The sequence below is a fragment of the Ambystoma mexicanum genome, chromosome 1p, assembly GCF_040938575.1.
Source record: "Ambystoma mexicanum isolate Mex_15411 chromosome 1p, UKY_AmexF1_1, whole genome shotgun sequence".
NCBI classification, from domain to species: Eukaryota; Metazoa; Chordata; class Amphibia; order Caudata; family Ambystomatidae; genus Ambystoma; species Ambystoma mexicanum.
Window position 1 is genome coordinate 1,240,252,211 of NC_090921.1, and position 12,182 is coordinate 1,240,264,392.

Here is a 12,182-nt window from a genome sequence, read left to right on the forward strand (position 1 = left end):
CTTGCAACATGACAGGGAGAGAGTGGGGTCACTGAGGCACACCATAGAGCTAATTGAATGGGGGTGTGGAGAAGGAAGTGGACAGAAGGTTCTTAGCTTCAAGCAACAGTTGGGTCTGGCACAGGACATGGTTAGACTGCTTCAGTTTGGTCCCAGTTTATGGGTGGGCACCTCAACAGCAGAGTGCATGGATGGGAGCAGCACACCCAGACTGCAGGTTCCAGTAGGAACTTCCTTGTGGAAAGATTGCAGCAGGTTGGGTCCTCATGGCGATACTACAGCAGCAAATTGGCGAGGTCCCAGCCCAGCTCTGAGAATGGCAGAAATGTTTCCATCGACCAAGCAGGAAATGTTGCAGGCCATTGCAGGAAGGGGCACGTTCCAGAAGATGAGACACCTCAGTCATTGGAAAAGTGATGGATGCAAAGCAGGGCTTCAGACTGGTTGGTTCCACCAATCAAGTAAGGGGAAGGCACCCGTTTAGGGTGCCCCAGTCAATTTGGACGCAGAGGTTTGAAACCCAGTGGCTGGCTTGGCCAATGTTGGTAGCAGCAGTAGTCCTCTGGCTCCAGACGCTTGGATAGTGTGCGCCATGATCTTGAATACCAGGTCTTCTGATACAAGCTACCGCTCCCACTAGACCATTGGCCCCCTCTCTCCTCCAATCATACTTCACATTCACTCAGCCACCAATAATCTCACTCCTACCTAGACAGAATCCATTAAAATGTCCTTGAACTCGCAAACAGCCCCTTTTGTTCCAAATCTCCACTGCCCCGCAAATGATCAGCCCATAGACCATTGCTCTTGCCCTTCTGTACCTCTGCCCCAGGAAGAAGTTCTTCCTTTGGTCACCTCTTTGCGTACAACAATCTTTCTCCTTTACACCCTTCAGCCCAACCATCTCCAAACAGACCAACTGCAAGGTTCTCCACTGCCTCATGCAGAACTCTTCAAAAACATGAGCCCTCTTTCTCCTGCCCTCCATGGCATCCCTACTCTCCCATCTCCTCCCTGCCCAAGACGCGCAACCTTTGAGGCCCCCCAATAAAAAATCTCAATCTGCGTTCTGCAACAAGTCATTACTACCACTGCGTCTGCTGCTCGTATTAACCTCACCAAGCTTCAAAAAGCCACTACAAAAACTAAATGTGCTCATGCTGAGCAAATTTGACACTGCTTCAGTCTTCTTAGCCTCTTTCCTCTAGCTAAAATCATTAACTTTGCTGTCCCCACTCCACAAACTACCCAAACACCCCCAAATCTACTGTCCCTGCAAACTGCTCCGTTTTCACATTGTTTCTCCTATCAATGCTCTTGCTCCTCAGTACCCGTCTTATTGTATCCCCCCCGCGTCTACTCCCCATCTCGCTCCCTCAAACACAGTTATGTTATACCACATGGGTATGCCATTTTTACTGTTTCCAGATGCTCTCATGGTTCTCAAAGGGAAAGTGGGCTGGGTAGGGTAAACTGTCCCCTGCCTCCTCTCACTTCTGCTCTTTCTCCATACTCCACCCGCTTCCCATCACAAAGCCAGCCCTATCTGTGGGTCTCTTCAAAGCTCAATTTAAACTTCACTTGTTAAGCAGGGAGCTCCCCCCACACCCCGCCCCATCCTCTGCTCTCCAGTAATGCTTAATGTAATTTTGTAGATTTATACAGTCTTCAGTTTGACGCATTTCCCCTCTGGTTAATGTTACTGTAAGTCACCTGATTCTTATGCAGGTATTTTTTCTGATAGTATAGTAGGTCTAATGCTGCCACCCACCTTACGATTCTTCCAGACACTGTCAGACCTTTTAACATGATCTCTTTAGAGGTTTGTGATACCTCTAGACTTCAGACTTTGTGCCCCCATTCAAAAATGTAAATGTTCCTATTGCCCACTTAATGCCAGCATCTACAGTTTAAAGAAATAAAAAAAGGGAAAATAAATGTGTCAAAATGGGAGGAGCAACTCCACTTTTAAGCTGGTCACATCAAAAGAAACTTGAAGTAAAGTTGGATTCCAATGCATATGAAGCTGCATTTGCTTGTGGAGAAGAAAATCAGGTTGGTTAAAGCATTACATGAACGTCTTTGAAACAATACATTCCCAGTTTATGAAACTATAACGTAGACTGCTTATCAAGGTTGACAAACAAGGAGGAACAAGTCAGGCATTAAGAGCAATACTCCACAAGACGAATGGGTTGAAGCAATGGAAGACGCTGCGTTAAAGAAAGTGTTTCCATTCAAGTAAAACAAAAAAATATATAGGGATGGGGGAGAACTACGGCAGATAAAAGATGAACTTTGTGTAAAAGACATATGCAAAGAGGAAACAGGCTAATTTCACCGCGATATCAGTGAACACATCATAGATCCATAACCTAATAGCAATCTTGGCAGAATTAACTAAACGAGATCAAAACCATTACTGGCGAACCGGTTGTGATGTCAAGTAGAAAGGGTGGTGCGCGACTGTTGTGTGAAAGAAGCGATTAAGAGTGTTCAATCAATCTCAACAACAAGTACAACGTAATGTAAAGTTGTCTTATATAGCGCCCTTCAACCAAAAATGTTGGCCTTGCTGCGCTTGGTCTGTAAGAAAGCATGGCGGGGTATTTTACTCCAATAGCAGAAACCTTTGGTGTTGATGGATGCAGGTCAGAAGCGTGCCGATATGAAAATCTATACATTGTTTGTACCGACTGTGCAGGTTAGCCATAGGGCAGCACCCGGACTGTGGAGTGCGACATGGTTTTTGATGGAGGAAGCATAGGGTCTGAAGAATCTGTTAAGTACACTAGAGCAGGTGGTCTGAATCAGTGTGGGGGGGAATAGGATGTAAGATTTTAGTTGTGAGTTGTTAATTGAGGGGGAAGAAGAGGGGTGGGGGTTGAGGGTGCTGTTGGTTCCTCGCTCTTGGTTGTAGATTTCACCGAGATTAAGGCACAAACAGTGCCCTGCAACAAAGGTTACATGAATGAAATCAGTTTCCCCACACACAGTAAAGAGTTTTGAAAGTTGCTCTTTGCAAATTAGCCAAAGTTTAGCTGTCTGCAAATTTTTATTACTTTCAAAGTGGTTGGTTGAAAAGCCAATTCTTCAGTTTCCAGAAAGTCAGGTGGTTTACTTCTAGGTGGTGAGGTTTAGGTAGAGTGCCATAGAACTGAACAAGGAGTATCCACCTTGCCATTTCTTGTTGAAGTTAAGGACTAACAGCATTGCTAGACCCAAGTCCACTTCAAAGAGTGTAGTGTTGAAATTTCGGAAGGAAGGGCACCTTCCCCCACCTATTATCACTAAAAGGGTAATTGTTTTTCTGGTCATGGTATTTCAGAGGAAAGGCTACCCTAGGGTGCCATTAACAGATAAAGAACAAGAGATGGAACTGTATTTAGAGGGTAGGCCAGTACAACATTGGACCAGTGCACTATATCAAATTCAAACAAATGCAGTAGTAGAAATATTTAATCGTGTTGTGAAGGATGCACAGGTGACCAATAGAGAACAAGGATTGGAGAAGTGAAGTAATGCAAATGGTGGCATACAGAGTTACACCTCTAACCACAACCCTCATCAGTTTGGAGTTGTGGTTGTGTCCCCCTGCTAAATTCAAGTGAATGGCAGCATGGTTAAAAAAAGTGCTATTCTCATCAAAAGATGATCACTCACAAGGGATAACAATAGGAGTTTGTAGTTACAATGGTGTCAGTTGGTTCATGGGGGGGGGAATAAAATTACTGAATCACGCGATACATGCCGGTGGTAGAACCCCCACAAGTGATGGAAAAATACCATAATGCAGTATGAACAGAAGATGGTTGTGTGGAATCCAGAGTGATAGTGTGCAAGAAGAATGGTGGTGAAAGAAGAGATGGAAAAAACTGAACCATAGAGGATACCACGAAAGAACAAAGTTGGCAAGAGAGGGGGGTGGAAGAGACATAGGGCATGTGCAGAACAGGGCAGAAGAATATACCACCAAGGCATCTGAAAGATTAAAGTAGGTAGGCAGAAGAGGAGCAAACAAACAAGGAGGAGCAAACGTCTTTTATGCAATTGCACAGGCACTCTGGGGGGAATGCGTTCCTCCATCTGGTAAGTGCGTTATTGCATGTCATTTCTGATCGAAATCCCTATATTTCAAAATAAGTACAAAAAGGTTATGTTAAGAATATTCTTCAGCTATTGCCAGGAACGTGCCGAGCAACATGAGGCCTGGGTGGTCGGCACCTTAGCCGTGGTGCACAACAGTTCACGGGAGGACACTGACCCCAAACAGTTAGGGACATCCGAAGGCAGACAGGGGGGTGCCAGGTAACAGGAAAGGTGAGGAGAGAGGGGACACAAGGTGAGAAAAGGACAGGAAACGGGTAGCCAGGGAAGGCTTGCAAAACCCACAAAAGGGGTTTACAAACGCAGCACACCCAGGCAGACACTTTGAGGACATTCAGTGGAGGATGCCCGCCCACGCTGTGGAGAATGTTATGCATGATCATTGTTTCAACGATCTGTTTCATTTTACAGCAGAACTGTCGCAGTTGAGGTACATGGTGCATCCAGGCTCGAAGGGCTGTCAGAAACCACAAGGGACTGTGCAGTCACTGAAGTAATAGCGGCGGGGGCATAACCTCCGAAAAGCCACAGGACAAGTGGTGGAGGTTTGAAAGGGTTAAAAAAAGTCAAGTGAAATGTAAAGTAAAGGGGCAGGAGGGGGTAGCAGGTACAAGTGTGCAAGGAAATAGGTTAGTTGGGGAAAGGTGTCCGAAGGCACTGCAAAAGGGCACCTCAGTTGGGGAGGGGGGAGTAGTAGAGGACATTGATATCTGAAACAAAGGAAAAAAGGTAAAAGAGGAAGAGTAGGGGAAACCAAGAGAGGCAGAAAGGAAAAAAGGTAAAAGAGGAAGAGTAGGGGAAACCAAGAGAGGCAGGAAAAAAGGCAACAAACAAAGTAACCCAAGGATCAGGGGGAGGTGAGGTGCAGAGACGCAAGCAGGGTATAGAAGAGGACAATGGCCCCACAAACAATGGGAGGAAGGAACCACCACAGGGGGGGCAAGGAAGAGGACAAGTCACCAGGGGAAACGGGAAGTGAGCAAGTGCTGGACAAATGGGGAACCCAAGGGAAGGAGCAACTGGGTAAGGGACCAGGAAACCTGAGAAATTGGACACTGTAAAAGGTCAAGACACCTAGGTAACGGAGAATGGGGGGGGGTCAAGAGATCACGGTCATGGCAACGGGGGTGGGGTAGGAGGTGGCAGAGTTCAAGACTCCTGGGCAACACGGAATCAAGGAGGAGGTCAGGAGACCTGGGAGATGCAGAAGAGGGCAAGGCAACAGGGGATAGATGTAAGGCACCAGGGATAGGAGTTAAATGGATAAGAGTGCAGGGCACCTGGGCAATAGGGAATTGCCGAAGGTCGAGAGAAAGGTTGAAATGTGTAAGGGTGCCAGCTCAGAGCAGAAACCTGATTCTGTTCTGCCAAAAGCAGATCAAGCAGCTACGGCCTTTCCCACCCACAATGAGTCTGGGTGACATGTGGGGCTAAAGCGATGAAGAGACCAGCCAGGGTGAATGAACTGGTACTCAAGACAGGACCGAGGCCTAGTTTGAGCTGGTTCGGCTGGGTGCAGGTAGACAAGAAATTCGACATGGGGCAGCTTGGAAAGAGGTATAGGTTGAAAATCCCATTCAGTTGCCCCCTCGGTTCTCTTTGAGCTTGGGAAATAGCGGTTGCGAGCACATTATAGCGGAATGGCAATTCTCTTCCCCAACTGGGGAAACGGTTGGCATGGACGTTTGCCTTTCCAGCCCTGAATTCTACATTGGCGTAGAGTTTTGCCTTTCCTGCCATGGTGCAGCATCCAATCACAGTCACATTTGGCTTGGGTGCGCGCGTTTAAAAACGCAGCATGCAAACGAACACTCCCCATTTAGGAGCGAACACCATCTGTTTGCAAGGGGTTACTGCTTTCTATTTGTATCCATCCCCACACAACGAACGACAAATACAATTCCTTCTGCTTCAAACATGAGTTACACTACTTTAGGAGGACGCTCTCCTAAAAGCTTGATCAGGGCTGAAGGTCAGACGTACTTTCAATTCCCGTCCGGGAAAACACCATATGCACATTTACGGGCATTCTTTCGAGGGGGAAGTGGTATAAAACATTACGACGCCTACTCCTGTCACGCGCACCGCACCCTGGCCTCTCCCTCGAGCCATGCGTACGTGCAGCCAGACACGGCGCGAGGTGCTCGCAGGCAGCACTTACCGCAGTTATCGTCTTCCTGCTACGCCCAGGTCACAGTCCGATCCTTTCTCCCTCAAAGTCACTTTAAGGAAACGGAAGCGCATCAGCGGATACCGCAAACTGGGCGTGTAAAAGGATGAGGACACCGCCTCCCTCAGAGGTGAGGTAGCATAGTGCGCGTTGTCAATAGCAGTGTGAAAAGAAAGTCGGCCATGTCGGAGTGAAAGGCATCTGGCGGCCACGACTGGGTACGGCCCTTGAAAGCCGTTATCACCGGATTCCATCAATACATTTGACAAAAATAACAATACATTCCTTAAAGACTCCTAAAATAAACAGCTCAAAAGATGCGTAAGCATATTGTTTGAAAAATACAGTCTTTTTTTTTTTACCGCGACGGTTACTGGTGTCAGAGTAACGGACGATTTGTGCTTAGAGCAGCAATCGAGAGTAGTTGCCATTCTAACCCTTCATGAGATTTTTCAACTAGCATTCGTAGATAAATATGCTATTACGGTCTGTCTTTTTTAAGTTCATCTCTTGAAACTTGAGAGACCGGTGTAAAGCTCGTCACCAGAATAACTGGAGCAGGCTAGTTGAAACAAAGAAGGGACATTTGTCATTGAGATTAACCGTTATTTCACAGAATGTCGTTGGGCGTTGAAAACATCAAAATATGTACGATATTCAATGGAAATGCCGCCTGAAGTGCAAGAAATATCTTTCGTCCACACAATAAATAATTAGGTAGATGATGACGTATGCATTATTAAACAAATATTTACATTATATGTGCCACACTATCTGTTTTTTATTAACAGGTGTGTATTACAGTGAATATATGTACTGTGTTGCGCAGTTTTTGAAAACTTGACAATATTTTTGGGTTTTGGGTAAGTACATAAGAAACAGCCCTGCCAATTTCCCAGCCGATGCCGCACGTGCTGCACAAGACGCCTTGAAAAGGCATAGTCCGATATGTCCTATTTTTCCCAGAACACGCAGACAAGCGGTCACTTGGGTTGCGTTGTTCAGACGCCGGACTGTGTATTCTCAGCGTGTGTGTATTTATTAAAGTGTTCTGGATGTGAACATGCCTGCATCGTAGTCTCCTTGCACATAAGGCATCAAACTGGTGTCACATGAGAATTGATGGAAATACCCCTCTTCCACCAATAAATAAAAGAGGGTTAAGACACCAGTCATACTCTCAGTCTCCGATAGATATCGTGCCACTGCCAGAGGATAGATACCGTGTTACAATCACATAATTTTTCGCACGTGTGTGACACCTGTGTGCAAGTAGCAGCATCTATCATTGTGAACGTGTACCTGCATTTGGGGTTAATAGTTGGCGGACTGTTCCCCGATGTTTATGTCTTAACGTTTTGTGTAGTTACATTGTTTTGTCACTTTTCTCCTCCCGACATACTTTCATTTATACTTTTTAAATTGCACCTATGTTTTTAATATCAGCGCCTCGATGTCGTTGGGCTGTTCGTGCGCGTTACACATCTAAATAAATAAACAAATTGTTTGCAATGTAATCTAACGGTGTTGATTAGCGAGGATTCTGTCCTTTCCCTCACCTCAGAATGTACACAAAACTGCTGTCTTGTAGATAGTTTCTATGTAAAGTTTTTTTTAAAAAAAATGTAATGTAAGGGTGATTGCTAGAAAGAATGAACCATCCCTTGAACCTGAGAGACCTGTGCGCGGTTGGGTAACACGTATGCTTTACATATACTATGTGCATCGGTGAATGCCCCTCCCGGGGACTGCAATGGGAGTGGTTATAGACGCACCAAACAATGAGCCAGCTTCTGACGCCGACCCGGGCTGTGTATTCTGGTGACAGACCTGTCAGAGGCAGACTTCTGTCGGAGCCGCACCTGAGCACTTATCCCATTGACCAGAAACGGACAGAGTTTGAGGCAGAAATTTGGTGAGTACAAGAACACATGGGTATAGTCAGATCTCTAGGTACAAAATATCTCTGGAACTAGATGTGAACGTTTTTTGTTACCAATATTTAACATTTTTACAGACACACGACAAATCTGTGTTGTGAGGCTCATTTGAACTGGTGACCAAGAATGAGCCTGCTTCCTATGATACTCATATTGAAACAATGAGTGAGATTCGAGGTGGCTTGAAAGAGGTCGTGCTTTCATGTGTGAACATCCTCATCAGTGAGAGTCTGAGAGTGAGACTTTGTTCCATGGTGTGAGACTCGCGCACATTAAGTGAGACTTCAGGAATCCGAGTGCCATGGTATGAGGTGTGAAACGTGAGCTGTCCAAGAGTGAATCTATGCCCCAATACATGAGACGCCAGGAAGCCTTGTCTGGGGGAGATCCGCGCCCATTCAGCTAGGCTTGAAAATCTGCCCCCTAGGTGTTACACATGATGTGTAAAATTGAGGCTTCTCCCAGGTGTGTGAGACGAGATGTCTGCTAGGGAGATTTTGCCCTAACGTCTTTTCAAATGGGTTTAGTAAGAAAAAAAAGTCCCTTGTATATATTGTACTTTATTGATGGATTCCACCGGCTCAATCTCACTGTAAAACTACGTTTTATTTAAATGGTACTCGTTTTGTCGAACCAGATTCAAACCTGCGGCTGGAAGTTGACCACGGGGGCGAGCGCTTAACTCGCTGTGCCGTCTTAGTTGATGCTTTGCCGTAATGTGAGCAGTTGGGCACCATTTTACAAAAATACAAAACCCAACGTAAGTAAATTAAATCGAAGTAGACGTTTCACTGCCCATTTGAATGTGGAGGACATACATTTTAAGAATAAAAACTCTTGACATTTTTTTTAATTGAGGGGCTGTGGAGAACATGCACATCGAATTTTAGAAGAACGAATTAGACATCGGTGGTGTTTTTAGATTGTCCACTTCCTTATAAACTGTATGCTACTAGTCCTCAGGAGATTGCACTATCATTTTGACACGTTTTGTCATGCATTATGCATGTTTGTTAAAATTAGACACTACAGCATTTCATATGGAGATTAAGTCGGTAACTTTGTTTTTATTGTCTTTAAAAAAAAAAAACATTCCAAACGCCAATACCTCTGCCTTTGTGTATAAAGGGGAAACGAATTTGAAGTAGCATGAACATGCTCTTCAGTAGCGGTTGGCAGGGGACATACACATATTAAGCACCTACTTGTCTAGCAGAGGTATTATAATCAGCGCAACACAGGTACAACTCCTTTCAGTGGACGAGGTTTCAGAAGTAGCCTCACTCAGTTAAAGACATCTCAGAAATTTAGAACGAAATGGGCTCTGAAACAGCCAGGTGCAAAGTCAGTCCTCTAAAATGCTTTCCAAAAAATTGGACTAATTTCCTTTTCTGTAGCTTCCTGAAAGACTGGTAGACCATGAATCCAACAGTGCCTGCTGTATCTAATTGCCTCTTCTCTATTGACTAGATGTTATGTTACGTTATTATGATTTATACTGCACACCGCTGCCATAAGCATGGTCTTCAGTCGCTTTGGTGGATCATAAAGAGGGGTGTGAGTTAGATTAGAGGGGAGGTAGGGATGAGGCAAGTGAGCTTTGCTGCTGTATTGGCGCATGTATTTTGGAAGTAACCTGTGGCTGTGCTTATAATCATTTCCACTTGTTTAATTATTTATTTGCGGTGCTTAAATAGCGCTTTTACCCAAAGCACTTTAACAAAAAGAATACAGTAGAATAAGATGAACACTTTGTGAGGTTTGATTTTCAACCAGTTACAAAGGATTTGATACAATCACTCATTTTGAATCTCAAGCCCACAAATGACTCTTTGTTTACACTACCGCTTAGTCCAGAACATCACTCCTTTTATGACCACCTTTGTCAACAAATCCTTGGCCCAGGGCACGGTTCCTAGTGAGCTAAAAAATGCCATCATCACACCATTATTAAAGAAATCGAACTTGGATCCGGCCTGTCTGAAGAACTATCGGCCGGTCGCAGGCCTATCGTGGCCTGGAAAAATATTGGAGAAAGTCGTTACCTCTCAACTTCAAATATTTGTTGAGAATGAGACGTTGCTGTATAGGTTCCACTCAGGAGTTTGGCCTAAGCATGGAACGGAGACGGCTTTGCTATCGGGGTACGAGTTGTTGAAGGTCGCAGACAAACGGGGGCTTGCACTTTTTGTGATGCTGGACCTGTCTGCGGCCTTCGATACAGTCAATCACAATATCATACTTGAATGCCTGGGACCGTTTCTGAACAGGCCATGAAATGGTTTGGATCATTTCTGGTAAACAGATGTCAGCGGGTGAAATTTGTGGGAAATACCTGTTAAGACGGATTTCTGAACTCTGTCCTGGCGGCGCAGAAGTTCAGAAGGCCAACCTAATTACTTGGAACAGGGTAACCTCTGGACAAGCCAGACCAATCAAGGTAGCGATCGCGGCGGTCAAGACTAGGTCTCAAGAGGGGTGAGGGTGACTGAAAGCCCGCAATGAGCACACAAAGCAAGAGCGCCTACAAACTACTCCAAACAGTTGTTATATCAAAAATAGATACACATTTATTTTAAGGCCTTTAAAATTAATGACCGTAGCGAGAAAATCACAATATCACAATATTAAACCAACACATACCATATCAACACATTATATATACAAATACACAGTCGCAAGCGTTTAAAGCACGAAATATGTAGTCCACCTGAAAGGAAAGGAAAACAGGCAGTGCGATAACGCTTTAGACTCAGTTCGCCTTCAGAGGCACCTAACTAGATGGAAGTCCGAGCCCTGTGAAGAGTGGAGCCTTGTGCTCAAAGTACCTGCCACGCCGGTGCCAACGGGCAAAAGGGGAAGCTCTTCGGAGGAAGTCAGGCAGTTCGGGTTAGTGCACAGCAGAAGGCGAACAGGTTCCGCAACTCAAGCGCAGCCTCCACAGCGGGCCGAAGCAGAGCGCGAGTACGGCCAAAAGGGTGCTGTTTTTACACAGCAGGGAAAAGCAATGGGATACTGCAGGAGGGCGACCAGATCCTAGCTAAACTACTCACCGGTCCCCGAAGCAAGCAGACCCAGGCTTCTCCACGTTAGTTTCAGCAGCTGGCAGGTTCAGAAGAGCAGGGAACGCCTCGTAGTCGTGTAGAGCAAAAAGACGTCCCAATCGACGAAACCAGCACAGTTTTGTTGCCGCAGCAGGACAACGGAGCGGCCGTGCGTATTCAAGCCAAATGTACACTCCTCCCTTCAGACTTGGGAACGCCAAGTGTACGAAGCGTGGGAGAGTGACAAGGACTCGAAATACAACACAACCTGGCGGCAGTTACAGAGCAGGACTCCCTTGTAAGCTAGTCAGTCAACTGGATGGCCCAGAGACACTTCCGAAGGCTTACTTGGCAGGAGATGATGAAGTCGCCGGGAATAGCTGTTCCTGCTATTCCAAAGGTCGAAGCACCAGTACAGGCCTTCTGGTTCGATCCAAGGAGGAAAGGGTTTCACAGGACGACAGCAGTGCAAAGGAGGATTCCTTCAGCGGGTCACCAGCGATTCCTCGGTCCAGCCTCTTGGTTGCAGGATACTTGGCTCCTGTATTCCTTCGTTCGTGAGAACTCAGGAGATCGACATGGTAGTGGTGTTTCCAGCTCCCTCTTATCCACGGTTCCCTTCGCGCCAAAACGGAGGGGAGCCAATGGGAGATCCGCTCATCAACACACATACCATACGTGGACCAATCACGGACCACGGTGGTCCCAGGCATTCACACCACCCCAGACTCTCTGGCACCCAGGATGTGTATTGGGACCAGACATCCCAGCCCACACCCTGGAGGCACACAAACGACATGTAGAAGCCCGCGAAAGCAACCACGTTTCGCGGGAAAGTACATGCCCAAATAAGGAAGGCCCCGGGTCGCCCGACCTGGGGAAGGTGAAGGGAGCAAGACGGTCAGTGGACAAGACAAAGGA

The 12,182-nt window shown here is 46.1% G+C and overlaps 2 protein-coding genes across 3 annotated transcripts in view; one reads left to right on the top strand and one right to left on the bottom strand.

Moving 5' to 3' along the window:
- LOC138452573 (cytochrome c oxidase subunit 6B1-like) overlaps positions 1–6,383 on the bottom strand; it is a 73,112-nt gene extending 66,729 nt beyond the window's left edge. Inside the window, exon 1 of one of the 2 annotated variants that reach the window (XM_069605004.1) lies at positions 6,269–6,383. The gene's annotated coding sequence lies outside the window, so the exon portion shown is untranslated. Of the gene's footprint in view, positions 1–6,090 lie in introns of both variants that reach the window. The other variant, XM_069605006.1, reaches the window with a different exon arrangement.
- A 1,660-nt stretch (positions 6,384–8,043) lies between these two features.
- LOC138452561 (cytochrome c oxidase subunit 6B1-like) overlaps positions 8,044–12,182 on the top strand; it is a 153,813-nt gene continuing 149,674 nt past the window's right edge. Inside the window, exon 1 of the mRNA XM_069604998.1 lies at positions 8,044–8,192. Coding sequence (XP_069461099.1) covers positions 8,059–8,192 — 134 coding nt within the window. The 5' untranslated portion in view covers positions 8,044–8,058. The remainder of the gene's footprint in view (positions 8,193–12,182) is intronic.